Source organism: Rhinoderma darwinii, chromosome 5 (genome assembly GCF_050947455.1).
Source record: "Rhinoderma darwinii isolate aRhiDar2 chromosome 5, aRhiDar2.hap1, whole genome shotgun sequence".
NCBI lineage: Eukaryota > Metazoa > Chordata > Amphibia > Anura > Rhinodermatidae > Rhinoderma > Rhinoderma darwinii.
Window position 1 is genome coordinate 189,519,086 of NC_134691.1, and position 15,559 is coordinate 189,534,644.

The following is a 15,559-nucleotide window of genomic DNA, read 5'->3' on the forward strand; positions in this document are numbered from 1 at the left end:
TGGTTGTGATTTACAATGCAGCCTGTTTTGCTAGCATGTCGCGTTATTGTATTGAATTTTTTTCATGAAATTGAAAAAGGTAAAGTTGGACAATCTGTACATTGTTATTATTATATTTAGAATGATGAAGGGGTTAATAGTGGTGGTCTGGGGCGAGGAATTATACCTATAATTTTACTTTAATTGTGGCAGGAATTATTTTAGCATTTTGCTTTTCTCCGGAACTGCTCACAGGGTGCCCATGGGAGACAAAGCTTAGGGCCCCCCTCCCTAAAACAAACAATTATTTTTTATGTTGCTTTTACTGTGTCTAAAGGTGGTTTTACACAGGACGATTATTGTGCAGACGAGCGTTAATATAACACTCATTGCCGATAATTGCCCTGTGTAAGGCCTCATGCACACAAACGTATTTTTGTCCTCCCGTAAATACTGCCGTAAATACGGGTCCTTGGTCACACGTATTCGACCCGTATTGCACCAGCATTTACGGACCCGTACCCGTATTTACGGGCACGTTTTTGGCTGCAAAATTGCATTGCACTAATCGGCAGCCCCTTCTCTCTATCAGTGCAGGATAGAGAGAAGGGACAGCCCTTTCTGCAGTAAAAGTAAAAGAAATTCCTACTTACCCGGCCATTGTCTTAGAGACGCGTCCCTCTCTTGACATCCAGCCCGACCTCCCTGGATGACGCGGCAGTCCATGTGACCGCTGCAGCCTGTGATTGGCCTGTGATTGGATGCAGCCATCACATGGACTGAAACGTCATCCCGGGAGGCTGGACTGGAGGAAGAAGAGTTCTGGGTAAGTTAACTTTTAATACTATTAACTCCAGCGGTAGTCACTGTCCCGGGTGCTGAAAAAGTTACTGCCGATCAGTTAACTCTTTCAGCACCCTGGACAGTGACTATCCCCTGACGTCGCCTAGCAACGCTCCCGTAATTACGGGTGCACACACGTAGCCACCCGTAATTACAGGAGCCCCATAGACTTCTATGGACTGTCGTGCCGTTATTACGGCCTGAAATAGGACATGTTCTATATTTTTCAATGGTACGGGAACCTTCCCGTAAGCATGCGGGAAGGTACCGTGGCCAATAGAAGTCTATGGGCCCGTAATTAAGGGCCGTAATTACGGCTAGTAATTACGGGCGTTTTTACGATCGTGTGCATGAGGCCTAAACAGGGGAACAATCAGCAGATGAACGAGCAAACGCTCGCCGAAATGATAATAATGTATGGGGACGAGCGATCGGAGTAACGACCGCTCGTCCCTATCCATCATCCTTGTGACAGGAGCAAGCGAGCGCCGATCAACCATGTCTCGTTGATCGGCGCTCGCTGCACGCACCGCTTATCGGCCGTGTAAAAGGTTCTTTACTTTCATCTGTATCAGCGTCCTCAGGAAGTGGATGCAGATTTTACATCAGTACAAGGGAGCCCTAGGTTCCCTACCCCAACATTCATCTTGGTAAGTGGCACAAGCTGATGCTATGAAATGGATGTTACTTTGGGAGCACTGAGTGTGGCACTGCTGGTTTGGGGACACAGCAGCCATTGCATATTGTTAGTGAGAAGCAGAATTGTTTAATCATATTCCTGCACTATAACGATTTTTCTAGCGGTGTAACGATCGTGGTCGCACTGCGCGGGGGGTGGGAGGGGCGATGTTGTATGCGATGCAGCACGCATAGATGATGTGTGTTGCGTCTCATATAATATCCTGGAGCTGCCCGACATAAGGTCCTTGTAGGCACTGTGGCTTGATAGTCCAGCCTGAAGGAAATGTGGGCCAGGCCCCCTCCGGTCAAGATAAGAGGAGCAGAGAGTAAATTTGTTTTAAATATCCGATCGGATGGGTGGGGGTTTTGTCTGGCATGGGGCCTGGCTCTAGCTTGCTACGCCCCAGGGTTTTTAGAGGTACTCTTTAACTTACACTAAGGCCTCCCTTATACAGGGATTTTTGTTGTGTCTTTATATGCATGGGAAAAAATTGCTGCATTTTGGTAGTTATTTAATAGTATTTTTCACATGCTTTTCTAATGTGGCCTTTTTTATTCTGTGCATAATGTACAAGTGTTCTTCTAGGCATTTTTTAATAGCACAACCATGTATAACATATGAATGCGACATTTAATACCATATTCTCCAATAGGGTAAATGTGATGCCCACAACTTCCCCTCGCAATAACAGCTGATAGCATGGAGTTTCAACTTTACTAAAGCCACGGCCATCAGCTGATTGCAGCGGGTCCTCTCAGTGTAGGGGTTGCACAGATCCTATAGGAGGAAATCAGGTTAAAGGGGTTGTCTATGAACGGAAAACTGATGACCCATCCACAGGATGGGTCATCCGTATATGATTGGTGGAGGTCCGACACCCGGACCCTGCACCGATCAGCTACTTCGGCTGCCTCTGGGCACCGGTCGTACATGCCAGAAGCAGATGGCTCTGACAACACATTTAATGCTAAACAAAGTTTTTCAAGTTCCAAATTTGTTGTTAGACTTAGACTGTAATTATGAAGACATGTCCACAACTATTAAACAGGTATCAGGTATTGATTTGCAGTTATCTACAGATGCCTAATGTAATATTATGTACTTTCAAACTCACCATTTTCTTTAAGAAAGTTTTCAATGTCCCAAAATCTTACATCTGTAAGTGAAAATAAAATATTTACAGAAAGAAAACCGTTATTTAGAATTTACTTTTAGGACAGCATACGTACGGATAACGGCCGGTTCACATCAGCATTCGCTTTCTTTTCCGGGGTTTCGTTGGAGGTTTCCGTCGTGGAACCCCGCCACGGGAAGTCAAACGCTGATGTGAACAGGCCCTAAGGCTGGGTTCACACGACCTATTTTCAGACGTAAACGAGGCGTATTATGCCTCGTTTTACGTCTGAAAATAGGGCTACAATACGTCGGCAAACATCTGCCCATTCATTTGAATGGGTTTGCCGACGTACTGTGCAGACGACCTGTCATTTACGCGTCGTCGTTTGACAGCTGTCAAACGACGACGCGTAAAAATACAGCCTCGGCAAAAGAAGTGCAGGACACTTATATACATTATATGCAGGACACTTATATACATTATATGCAGGACACTTCTTTCAGACGTAATTTGAGCCGTACTTCATTGAACTCAATGAAGCACTGCTTAAAATTTACGGCTGTCAGAGAAGCCTCGCATAATGCGAGGAGGAGCCATTACGTCTGAAACGAGGCAGCTGTTTTCTCCTGAAAACAGTCTGTCTTTTCAGACGTAAAAGGTAGCTAGCACGTGCACATACCCTTACATGGTCACAAACTGTCTTAAACAAATCAAAAAAATGTATACAACAAGCTTACCATTCACAATAATTTCCTATATACAGAAACTGAATTACATTTGTAACTTTCTGGTTGCAACATGGAAAACAATTATCACACATGACAGCCACATTGTTGTTTTTGCAGCGCTTGAGCAAACGAGCCAAAAACTGTGGTTTGACTGTGACGTGTGAAAGTGATTAAAAGAGCTTGTTCACACGTAACGGAATTTCTGCGTATTTTCCGTCCAGAATTGCGATAGAAAAATATGCAGTAGAATACAGTAGCAGCAAAGTGGGTAAGATTTAACAAATCTCATCCACACGCTGCGTAAAAATTCAGACCTGAAATTGACCTGCGGTGCGTATTTTTCGTACCGCAGCACGTCAATTCCTGCTTTTGAAAGTGGGCTGAATTGCTGCGTTTTTCCAGAGATGTCACCAGCTCCTAACATTGAGAAAAACGCTGCAAAATATGCACCATTTTCTGCAGCAAAAAACGCACGAAATGGTGTGTTTTATCCGAGCGGAATGTCTGCTACTCGCAAAAGAATTGCTGCAGAAATTTTCTGCAGCAATTCCGTTACGTGTGGACAAGCCCTAACATGTTTTTGTGACTACATTTTGTGGCATCCACCTTGTAAATATCTGGCATACATCTTGTATCCTAAAAAAATCCATTTGGTGATTAAAGAGGCTCTACCTAATCTAATAGGCACTGTGTTGTAGATAACTACTTTGTTGTTGTTTTTTTAAAAACTCTTATTAGTGACAAAGTTATGATCATTTTAACATTTATGCACATTTTTTGTAAAAGCCCAACTGGGAATTTTTTTTTACTTTAACCAAGTGGCCGTTGTAAAGAAAAGTGTATGACGCTGACCAATCAGAGTCATACACTTCTCTTCTTTCATGTCCAGCTTTAGTCACAGCACAGCTTAATCTCGCGAGATCACGCTGTGCCATCACTTACTCCCACAGTTCCTTTACCGGAGCGTCGGGAGAATGACCAGATATCGCCTCCAGCCAGGAGGCGGCTGGAGGCGATGTCTGGTCATTCTCCTATCACACCGGTGAAGGACTGCGGGATGAAGTGACGGTACAGCGTGATCTCGCGAGATCAACACATGTGAATAGACTCTTAAGGTGCATGCCTCTATAAGCTCTTTTTATGTAGAATACATGACATTTACTATGTTCTCTATATTTGTTCTTCTGCCCAATCCCTCATGTCATTAAAGGGTAACTAAACGTTCAACAAACTTCTGACATGTCGTAGTGACATGTCAGAAGTTTTGATTGGTGGGGGTCTGGGCACTGAGACCCCCACCAATCACTAAAATGAAGCGGCAGAAGTGTTCGTGTGAGCACTCAGCTGCTTAGTGCGGAGTACGGGCTCATAGAGCCTATTGAGCCCTTCTATTGATCCCGTACTCGGATACATTGTTTTCCGGAAAAGGCCGAACAGAAACTAAGCGACTGAGCACTCACACGAGCACTTTGTTTTAGCGATTGGTGGGGGTCTCCGTGCTCGGACCCCCACCAATCAAAACTTCTAACATGTCACTATGACATGTCAGATTTTTATTGAATGTTTAGTCACCCTTTAAAGACACGTAAAATAATACAAATGGAATGGACACTGTTGCTCAGCACAAGTGAAAGATCTTTTTAGGATTATCTGAATTCCATCTTATTCAAAACCTAATGCTGCTTTTAGGAGAAATTTTTAAAACCCCTGACAAACAGTACAACTAATGCAAATCTCCTGCCATTTTCTAGTTTCAGGTTTTATTATAGTGACTTTTTACATTTACACACAGTTTTTTTTATGTAGGCACATCTTTAATATTTTTGTGCGTTTACACTGGGCAATTATTGTTAAGATCATTTGGATCAAACTGGATGTGATTAAGAAAATGTCATGCCAACGCTCCGGAAAAAACACAGCGTAAACGTTAATAAATTGACCTGTGGTGCGGAATTTAAATCTGCAGCATGTCAATTTATGCTGTGTTTTTGTTGATTTTCTGTTGTGGGTTTTCCCCATTGAATTCAATAGGGATACAAAGCCCGCAACAGAAAGCTAACTGTTGCAAAAATCGCAACTCCGGAAACAAATGTTTTATACTTCCCCAGGACGCTCTCCTTCTTTATGCATGACATTTCGACCCATGTGACCACTGCAGCCTGTCACATGGTCTGCAACATCAGAGCCCGGACTACGCGCAGTGAAGTAGGAGGGGGCAAGTATGAATGGCTTTTTTTTTCTCCCCAGCGTTTCTTTTCGCTGTGTAAATTCCGTTAAAAAGGTGGTGCTTTTTTTTTGGACAGAATGTACTGCGGGTTCCAGGTCGGATACGCTGCGTGATTTTTACGCACCTGTGGGAACCCGACCATAAGGTAGTTTTGAACTGTCAGATATTGCCCATGTTTACCACTTTTAAAGCAAGCGGCGATCGACAATACAGCTTGTTCATTGGCACATGTTGATCCCTTTAAACGGAGCAATGATAGTTAAGTATGGGGACGAACTATCGTTACTACGATTACTCGTCCCCATGCATTTGCATCATGTTGGCAGCACATCTCCCTATTTACACAGGGAGATGTGCTGCCGGTAACAATATTTTGTGCTGCATAAAACACGTGATCAGCCGATAAATGAGCATTTTCTCGTTCATTGGCTAATCTTTCCCCTGTTTACACAGGGCAATTATTGGGAACGAGCAATTGTTAATCCAATCAATGGTCCGTGTAAAAGGGCCTTTAGCTTCCCCCAACAATATGAGATGATGAGCAGGATTTAGAGAAGCTGGACCCCTGAGGTTAAGTTTATACCAGGGAGGCTTATTTTTAAAAACAGCCTGTCCAAATGGTACAAACCATTTGGGTACGGTTTCGTATGTGTGTAGTACTGGCGTGTTTTTACACCCGTATTACAGTAGCAAATCCTAATCTCACGCGGATTTAATGACATGAACTAACAGTATTATGACGCTCATGTGAAACCAGCCTTAGGCAATTGGTTTAATGATATGCAAATTCAGCTTCAAATTGTGTGAAATATAAGGCAGTCATCAGTAAGGGCTTATTCACACGAACCGGTGTCAAACCTGTTTTCATGGCCGATTTGCACCCGTGAGACCTGTGTTCACAGATCCCTCATAGACGTGAGTCTATTAAGGAATTGGGGAAAAATAGGACATGTACAATTTTTTCACGGGCCTTTCACAGGGTCGGTTAAAAAAAAACGCCTGTGTGGATAGCCCCATAGAAGTGAATTGATTTTAATGCAGCCATGTGATGGCCATTAAAAAAAGTCTGTCACACGGTCGATTATCCTGTTCGTGTGAATAAGCCCTAATAGGCAAGAAAAATGTGTAAAATCTAGACTCTATAGTGGACCCATAAACAACAACTGATAATTTTAGGATGAGTTTGAGAAGTCTTTGTTTGCCAAAGAAGTAAAGTTGAACATAAAATATACAATTTGCATCTATTATCCGGCAGTGTTGAATAAGGCTGGGTTCACACAGAGTTTTTTTGCAGGCGGAAAATCTGCCTCAATATTCCGTTTGGAAGTTTGAGGCAGATTTTCCTCTGCCTGCACGCTGATTTTCGCTGCATTTTTCGCCCGCGACCATTGAGCGCCGCGGGCATGAAACTCAGTGAAATACGCTTTCTCTGCCTCCCATTGATGTCGATGGGAGGTCAGAGGCGTAAACGCCCGAAGATAGGGCATGTCCCTTCTTTCTCCCGGTCGCGGGAAAAAGATGCCTCCGCCTCCCATCGAAATCAATGGGAAGCATTTTTTGCCGTTCTCTGGCCAGTTTTGCGCGGTTTCCGTGCAAAAAAACTCGTCGAAATACTCCGTGTGAACTCACCCTAATAGTGTTAGGTATCATATTTACATGTATAAAATCATTTTAATTAATAATCAATGTTTACATAGAAAAATCAATTACCTTGCATTTTGTCTGCTACATTTTGATAGACTGCTGAAATTCCCAGCCACTCTACAATTATATTGGTAATTTCTGAGCAATTCTCAATTTCCAGATATTCCTGCAGGGTTGAAAATGTGTTATGCTTTAGTTGCTATAGTATAATGTGCAAGGTTACAACTTGACTGGTGGATTCAAATGCTATCAGAAATGAAAATCAATCTTTCATACAGGAAAGATTTAGGAAGGGGTTACTTGCTTTTCTTTGACAAGATCTGATGCCAGTTTTGATGTAGAATATATGGCAATCACATGGACCATTCAATGGCTTAAAGGGGTATTCCTAACATAGACATTTTAGGCATAATCACAGGACATGCCATAAATGTCTGATAGGTGCTGTGACCCGCACCTATCTCCACAAGCGTGCTTATCTGTTTCCGTAACTCCCATGGATTTGCTATAAATGTCCGATAGGATAACAAAGCTTACATTATAATTTTATTTAAGTCACTTTCAGATGTAGCAGATTAGAGGTTTCTTTAGGCAAGATTCCCACATTATGGAGGATTGAGGACACAGCAGTGGATATAGAGGAGAGGAAGACTTTAAGGTCACGTTCAGATGTGGCAGGACTGTCATAGTCAAATTACACTACAATAGATGTGGATGGGGTTGTCAAATTTGCTGCAGATGTGCTACAAAATCCATGCCACAAAACTCTGCAGCAGCTAAGGCCCCATGCACACGAACGTGCTTTTGCGGCCGCAATTCCCCCGAAAATCCACGGGAGAATTGCAGCCTTATTCATTTCTATGGGGCCATGCACACGACCGTGGTTTCCACGGTCCGTGCATGACCCAGGAGCCTGGAACGCAGTTTGAACGGGCAAGTCTTATTACGGCCGTGTTCTGCGGTCCAGGCTCATAGAAAATAATGGACGCGGCCATGTGCACGGCCTGCGATTTGCAGGCGGCTCGCAGATGACACTCGCCGGCCGACCCGAAAATCACGGCTGTGCACATGGCTACGGTCGTGTGCATGAGGCCTTAGTTATTTAGGGTATGTTTACCCAAAGCATATACGCTGCCGATTTTCCGGACGGAAAGCAGTGTATTGCAGTAGCAGAAAATGGAATGAGATTTTAACAAATCTCATCCACATCAATCACATCCTCAATTACAGGCTGCAGTGGACAAATGCGATGAAACGTCATCACAGGAAGGCGCCTGGACACAGAGCAGACAGAAGAGCTGGGGCACGTTCACACGTGGCAGAATTTTTCCACTGCAAATGTTGGTGCAGATTTGGGGCAAATACGCAACGAATCTGCACCAACATTTGCATATTTGACAGGTAATTCAGACGTTGCAGATATCACAGCGGACTTGCCACAGATTTCAGTTTTTTGCATTGCGAAGGCTGAAATCCGCAGTGAAATTCCGCTTCTTCTCCGCAATGGATAGAGCATGCTGCAGTGGGGAAATTCTGCACCGCAGCCTAATTCACGCAAAGTAATTTTCTGCAATGTCTGAACTACGTTTCCTAGAAAGAAATGAAAAAAACGACCGCTGCAGAATTCCACTGCGGACTGTCCACAGCGGAATTCCACAGCAATTCCGCCACGTCTGATGCTGCCCTTGGGACGCACTGCTATAGTGATGCTAGAAAAGGGTCAATATATGTGTTTTTTTTTCCTATGGTGGCCGATTTTTGCCTCGAAAATAAAGCAATAAAGCACTGTTTGGTGGTGTGAATATATTTGGCCGGATTTCCCAGTGTGTTCTGGGTCGGATACGCTGCAGACTTTTCCACATTCGACCCACATGAACATACCCTAAGGGTATGTTCACACGCAGTGTTTTCAGACGTATTTTGGGGCGTTTACGCCTCCCTTGAAAACAGCTCCGTATTTCAGACGTTTTTTGCTACGCGTGTGAACATCCCCTTAGGGTATATGCACACGACAATGCCAAATACGTCTGAAATTACGGAGCTGTTTTTAGGAGAAAACAGGTCCTGAATTTCCGACGTTTTTACAAGTGCACGCGTTTTTCGCGGCGTCTTTTACGGACGTAATTGGAGCTGGTTTTCATTGGAGTCAATGAAAAACGGCTCCAATTACGTCCCAAGAAGTGTCCTGCCGTCTTTTGACAGCGACGCGTAAAATGACAGCTCGTCTGCACAGAACATAGTAAGACCCATTGCAAGAAATGGGCAGGTTTGCTGACGTATTGGAGCCGATTTTTCAGGCGTAATTCGAGGCGTAAAATGCCTCCATTACGTCTGAAAAGAGGTCGTGTGCACATAACCTTATACTTTTGCCTCCTTTTAGATCCACTCCTGTGTCTGGTGTAAAAAAAATAAATCAAAAAGTGCACCAAAGCCTACATGTGTGCATCTTGCCGATATTGGACTGTCATTTTTACGATGTGTCATGATATCACAATCTGTTTTCTCTGGTTTTCCTAGTACTGCAGACATTTTTTTTTAAAAGAAAAATGCAGCATTGCTACATCTGTTACATACATTTCATATATTACAAAAGTCTGTTGAAAACCCATCTTATCACTTGGATAGACTTTGATCTTTATAATTGGAACATGAGTGTAGACGACTGTAAGTGAATTCAACTTCTGACTGCACAAATAAGTTCTCGTTCATGTTAAATAAGCTCGAAAAATGGGTTGATTTTGCCAAATATGGCTAAGGACATGGACCAATTGACCAATAATATGTGTTTTAAAATTTGAAATTTTTGTGTTATTATGGTATGAGGAACCCCCTTCATCATACCCCAAATAATGCAGATCCCAGACCAGATCCCCTTAATAACTACAAACCCCTTAATACCGACCTTAGCGCAGATGTGCAGATAGTCACCTATCATCATTACTGCAGTCCTGCAGACAGCTAAATAACTTGGTTTCGTTAATTCAATATCAATAAAAATATCCCGTATAGTAGTTACCTTCTTTAACTTAAGGCTGCGAAAATGATGAGGTGGTATGTATTTTTCCAGTACGATCTCATGAAGAACTCCTTTAGTGGCATTTTGCAGGAGTACTGCTTTCTGAATGAGCTTGTCCTGATGTGAAATCCTTTCATCTGATAACTAAAAGAAATTCAGAGATGTCATCAGCCCAGTTTCCAAACAAAGGATCCAGAAGATTTATCATGTTTTACAAATGCATTAAGTATTCAAATGTTTAAGATAATATTTATTCATCCTTTTTCAGTTGTGACTCTTGTGCAAACCCTGTGCATGGAGCCTGTACGGCAGAACCCTGTGCTCAGCGTTTGTATGGCACAGCCCTGTGCACGGAGCCTGTATGGCTCGCTGCGGTTTGTATGGCACAGCCCTGTGCACAGAACCTGTATGGCTCGCTGCGGTTTGTATGGCACAGCCCTGTGCACGGAACCTGTATGGCTCGCTGCGGTTTGTATGGCACAGCCCTGTGCATGGAACCTGTATGGCTTGCTGCGGTTTGTATGGAGATATTCTCTTTCTCACAGCAAGTGTACCTTAACTTTAGACATTTATGACATATCCACACGTTATAGTGCTCTGTGTTATGGCTGATTCGTGTGATGTCCGACCAATAATTACAGTCTATAAGTCCCATAGCACTGAATGGTAATTACAGAAACACCGTAGCTCGCATGCTACGCTGCTTCCATAACTGCCATTCACTACTATGGGAGTTACGGAAACAGCGTAGCTCAGAAAGCTACGCTGTGTCCTTAATTCATGGTCGGAAATCACACGAATCAGCCACAACACACAGCAGTAGAACGGGGTTTAGGGGACCCCATTCTAAAGATAGATGTGATTTCCGACCATGAGTTATGGAAACAGCGTAGAGGGATTTTTCATTTTGATGTTTTAACTGTAATGTACTGACATATATCTATATGCCAGTACATTAGCCTGTGTACTGATTCTACACAAGCAGTTGTTTGAGGTATGCCCTAACAACAGGAAATATAGTCAGACAGCCCTGGGGTCCTTCAATGGACCCTAGGCTGTCTGGCCATACAAGTTATGGGCTTTGATTGCGTCACAGGGATCTTCTGTGACGCGATCAAAGGGCAGTCCCCCCTTCTCTTATTTACTTTGAATGCCACGATCAGCTTTGATCGCGGCATTCAAGGGGTTAACGGCAGGGAGGAGGTTTCTCTTCTCTCCGCCGTTAGAGCGGGGCTATGACTGTGTTTTACAGCCGTTGCCCCGCTCCTGATTCTGCGCGGACACAGCTGTCACACAGGATGAGAATGCTCGTCCTAATGGGTGAAATACCCGCCGCTCAGGATGAGTATTCTCGTCCTGTGTTGGAAACTAGTTAAAGAAAAGTGTCATCGTTAACATTGTGACAAATTGCACCCAAATTTTAGGGCTAAAAAATGGTCTACAGTAAACCAAGAGGTTAAAGTTAGACAAAAGTGGCTAACATGTCTAGCATGAGGCACCAGATTTATCATATAGAGTGAGCCACTGTGATAAATGTAGCACTTCTTCTGCCTGCCTGCTTTGTCCGAGTTTAAGACTGTAATAATAATAATACTTCCCCATAATGTTTAGCTTTACATATATAACTGTGGAATACAATTAACTGTATGGGACTACCTACACATGTAGCAGAGCTGATTTTGTCAGTTTTGCAGAGTATTGTATTTAAAACAGCTCTCTGTTTTCTGTAGTTTTCCATTGAACAGCTTGTAAACCTGCACTAAACACCACACAGTATCAGTGTAGTGCTTTGTTCCTTTAAATAATGTTTTCTAGAAAGAGGTCCTCTTTTTAAAGTTGTTTTTTTTCAGAAATTTACACCAGTACATTTAGAAAAATTAATTTGTAACTAAGCTACCTCAGCATGCAAGGCTCTCATGTAGCCGGGTAACTTCTGACGAGTTCTTTGGCTCCGAATCTTGGAAAGTGAACATTTCTGCATTATTTCACTGTTGCTTCTGGATCCCACTCTAACAATGTTGCATTCCAAATACTTGAGAATCCCTTTAAATATATAAGTGAACAGATTACATCTTACGTTTTGTTCGGCATTCTAATTATCATTATTATTCATAACAAGAAAGGTATTGTTCTCTATCTCGGTAACATTTGAAGGCTAAAACATGTGAGTCTAAAAGACAAAAACAATATACACTTAAAATGTACCTCTAGTATAATATAAGAAATATAGACTATTTAAGGACCATGCCTTACTTGGCTGCAAATTTGCAGGGGACGTGCTGTCTCCCAGGCTTTCGTACTGCTAGTAGCTGAGAAACAGAAGCCTCCAAGTGGTATGGGTGTCTAGGATCTAGACTCCTCCCATTGAGTTTCATTATTAAATAAAGGCAGAGACCTCTAATCATAGTCTTAAGGGGCTATGACCAGAATCTACATTTATCACCTTTCCACAGGATAGGTGATAAGTGTCTGATCACTAGGGACCCCAATTTCTAGAACCGGGGTCCCGAGCCCCCGTTCCTCCCCATTGCACGATCACAGTGAGAACTTTCAATGGAGTGGCATGCACAGTGACGCTCCACCTGGCCGGCGAGCTGTTCAGCGAGGTTTTCAAACTGCTTGTCAATGGCCACATAGTTTTGCATGTAATTTCTGAGCGCCTGGCCTTAAGTCGCGTTACGTCCATAGATTGTGCTGGCTCAGGAGATGTACCCACTCCATCCAGAGTGGGTGTCAGCTGAAACCCTGCTGCAATGGCTGGGATCAGAGCTAGCTCCGATCCCAGCTGTTTAACCCCGTAGATGCTGCGGTTAATAGCAACCTCTATTATCCCATCGGTGCCCCCATGTCTGCCATCTATATTTGCAGATCACAATATCACACAGTCAAGTCCCACAGTGGGATAATAACATTTTTTTTTTAAATAAAATAAAGTTCATTACAAAAAAAAGGTTTAAAGTTTGAAAAACCAATTAAAATTTTTTTTCCAATTAAAGATCTCCATATAGTGCTAAAATATTGAAATAAAGAAATAAATAAACATATTTGGCATTGCTGCAACGTGGAAACAAGGTCAAGCGACTCAACTATGCACGAAAACATAGGAACTGGAGTGCAGAAAATGGCAGCACGTCCTCTGGACTGAGGAGTTAAAATGTGAAATATTTGGCTGTAACAGAAGGCAGTTTGTTCACCGAAGGGCTAGAGAGCGGTACAATAATGAGTGTCTGCAAGAAACAGTGATGAAGCATGATGGAGGTTCCTTGCAAGTTTGGGGCTGCATTTCAGCAAATGTAGTTAGGGAAAGGGTCAGTATTAATGGTGTATTCAATGTCGAGAAATACTGGCAGATACTTATCCATTCATGCAATATCATCAGGGATGCATCTGATTGCCTCCAAATTTATTCTGTAGCAGTATAACAACCCCAAACATACAGCCAATGTCATTAAGAACTATCTTCAGTGTAAAGAATACAATGAGCCCTGGAAGTGATGATATGGCCCCCACAGAGCCCTGATCTCAACATTGAGTCTGTATTATTATTATTACAGTCTTAAACTCGGACAAAGCAGGCAGGCAGAAGGCCTGTGGTTAGTTCTCCAAGATCGTTCGTGTATCCCATGCTATCCTGGTCGTGTGCCGTGCTGAGACAGAGTCGTGCTGTGCTGTATTCCACGTCTGTCCTGCTTTGCCACGTCTGACTGCTGCCTAGTCCCAGCCAAGCCTGCCGTGCTACTGTCCTGTATATGTCTATTTAAATGTATAGTTTTGTTGTATAGTATGTATGTATGTATGTATGTATGTCTACATTAGGATTATTCATCAGTATTTATATAATATATCTATAGTTTTTTGTTGTATGCTGTAGCATTTATGTATACTATATATGGATTACTCATTAGTGTCATATATACATACATATATTATATATACATACATACATACACACACACACACACACACACACACACAAACATACTATATGTCCAAAAGAATGTGGACACCTATATGAACTTGTTGGACATCCCATTCCAAAGCCATGGACATTAGTATGGAGTCGGGTCCCCTTTTGCTGCTATTACAGCCCCCAGTCTTCTTAGAAGGTTTTCCACAACTGTGTCTGGAGTGTGTCTGTGGGAATTTGTGCCCATACAGCCAAAAGGTCATTTGTGGGACTCGGCACTAATGTTGAACGAGAAGGTCTGGCATGTTATCGGCATTTCAATTCACCCTAAAGGTGTTTGATGCGGTTGAGCTCAGTGCGGGCCATTCGATTTCCTCCACTCCAAAATAACCACACCATGGCTTTATGGACTTTGCTTTGTGCACTGGGGCTCAGTCATGCTGGAACAGGAAAGAGACTTCCCCAAACTGTTCCCACAAAGTTGGAAGCATACAATTGTCCAAAATGTTGTAGCATTAACATAACATTACCCTTCACTGAAAATAAGTGGCCCAGCTTAAACCCTGAAAAGTAGCCCCAGACTGTTATTTCTCCTTCACCAAATTTGACAGTAGGCACTATGCACTACGGTAAGTAGCGTTCCCCTGGCGTCAGCCAACAACGAGATTCATCCTACAAATTGCCAGTGGATCGTGATTCATTACTCCAGAGCACACATTTTCACGGCTCCAGAGTCCTGTGGCCGCATGATTTGCACCACTCCAGCAGACATCTGGCTTGGTGCATGAAGCCCCAGAGGCACAATTCTTGTGCTGAGGTCACTTCCAGATGCACAATTCTTGTGCTGAGGTCACTTCCAGATGCACAATTCTTGTGCTGAGGTCACTTCCAGATGCACAATTCTTGTGCTGAGGTCACTTCCAGATGCACAATTCTTGTGCTGAGGTCACTTCCAGATGCACAATTCTTGTGCTGAGGTCACTTCCAGGTCCACAATTCTTGTGCTTAGGTCACTTCCAGATGCACAATTCTTGTGCTGAGGTCACTTCCAGATGCACAATTCTTGTGCTGAGGTCACTTCCAGATGCACAATTCTTGTGCTGACGTCACTTCCAGATGCACAATTCTTGTGCTGAGGTCACTTCCAGATGCACAATTCTTGTGCTGAGATCACTTCCAGATGCACAATTCTTGTGCTGAGATCACTTCCAGATGCACAATTCTTGTGCTGAGGTCACTTCGAGGTGCACAATTCTTGTGCTTAGGTCACTTCCAGATGCACAATTCTTGTGCTGAGGTCACTTCCAGATGCACAATTCTTGTGCTGAGGTCACTTCCAGATGCACAATTCTTGTGCTGAGGTCACTTCCAGATGCACAATTCTTGTGCTGACGTCACTTCCAGATGCACAATTCT

The 15,559-nt window shown here is 43.1% G+C and overlaps 1 protein-coding gene across 2 annotated transcripts in view; it reads right to left on the reverse strand.

Annotated features, from left to right (window-relative positions):
• LOC142651758 (NFX1-type zinc finger-containing protein 1-like) overlaps positions 1 to 15,559 on the reverse strand; it is a 100,680-nt gene that overhangs the window by 38,105 nt on the left and 47,016 nt on the right. For both annotated transcript variants that reach the window (XM_075826818.1, XM_075826817.1), the window contains exons 9-12: positions 12,134 to 12,279; positions 10,237 to 10,380; positions 7,287 to 7,386; positions 2,619 to 2,660 (exon numbers count right to left, since the gene is read on the reverse strand). In XM_075826818.1, coding sequence (XP_075682933.1) covers positions 2,619 to 2,660; positions 7,287 to 7,386; positions 10,237 to 10,380; positions 12,134 to 12,279 — 432 coding nt within the window. The remainder of the gene's footprint in view (positions 1 to 2,618; positions 2,661 to 7,286; positions 7,387 to 10,236; positions 10,381 to 12,133; positions 12,280 to 15,559) is intronic.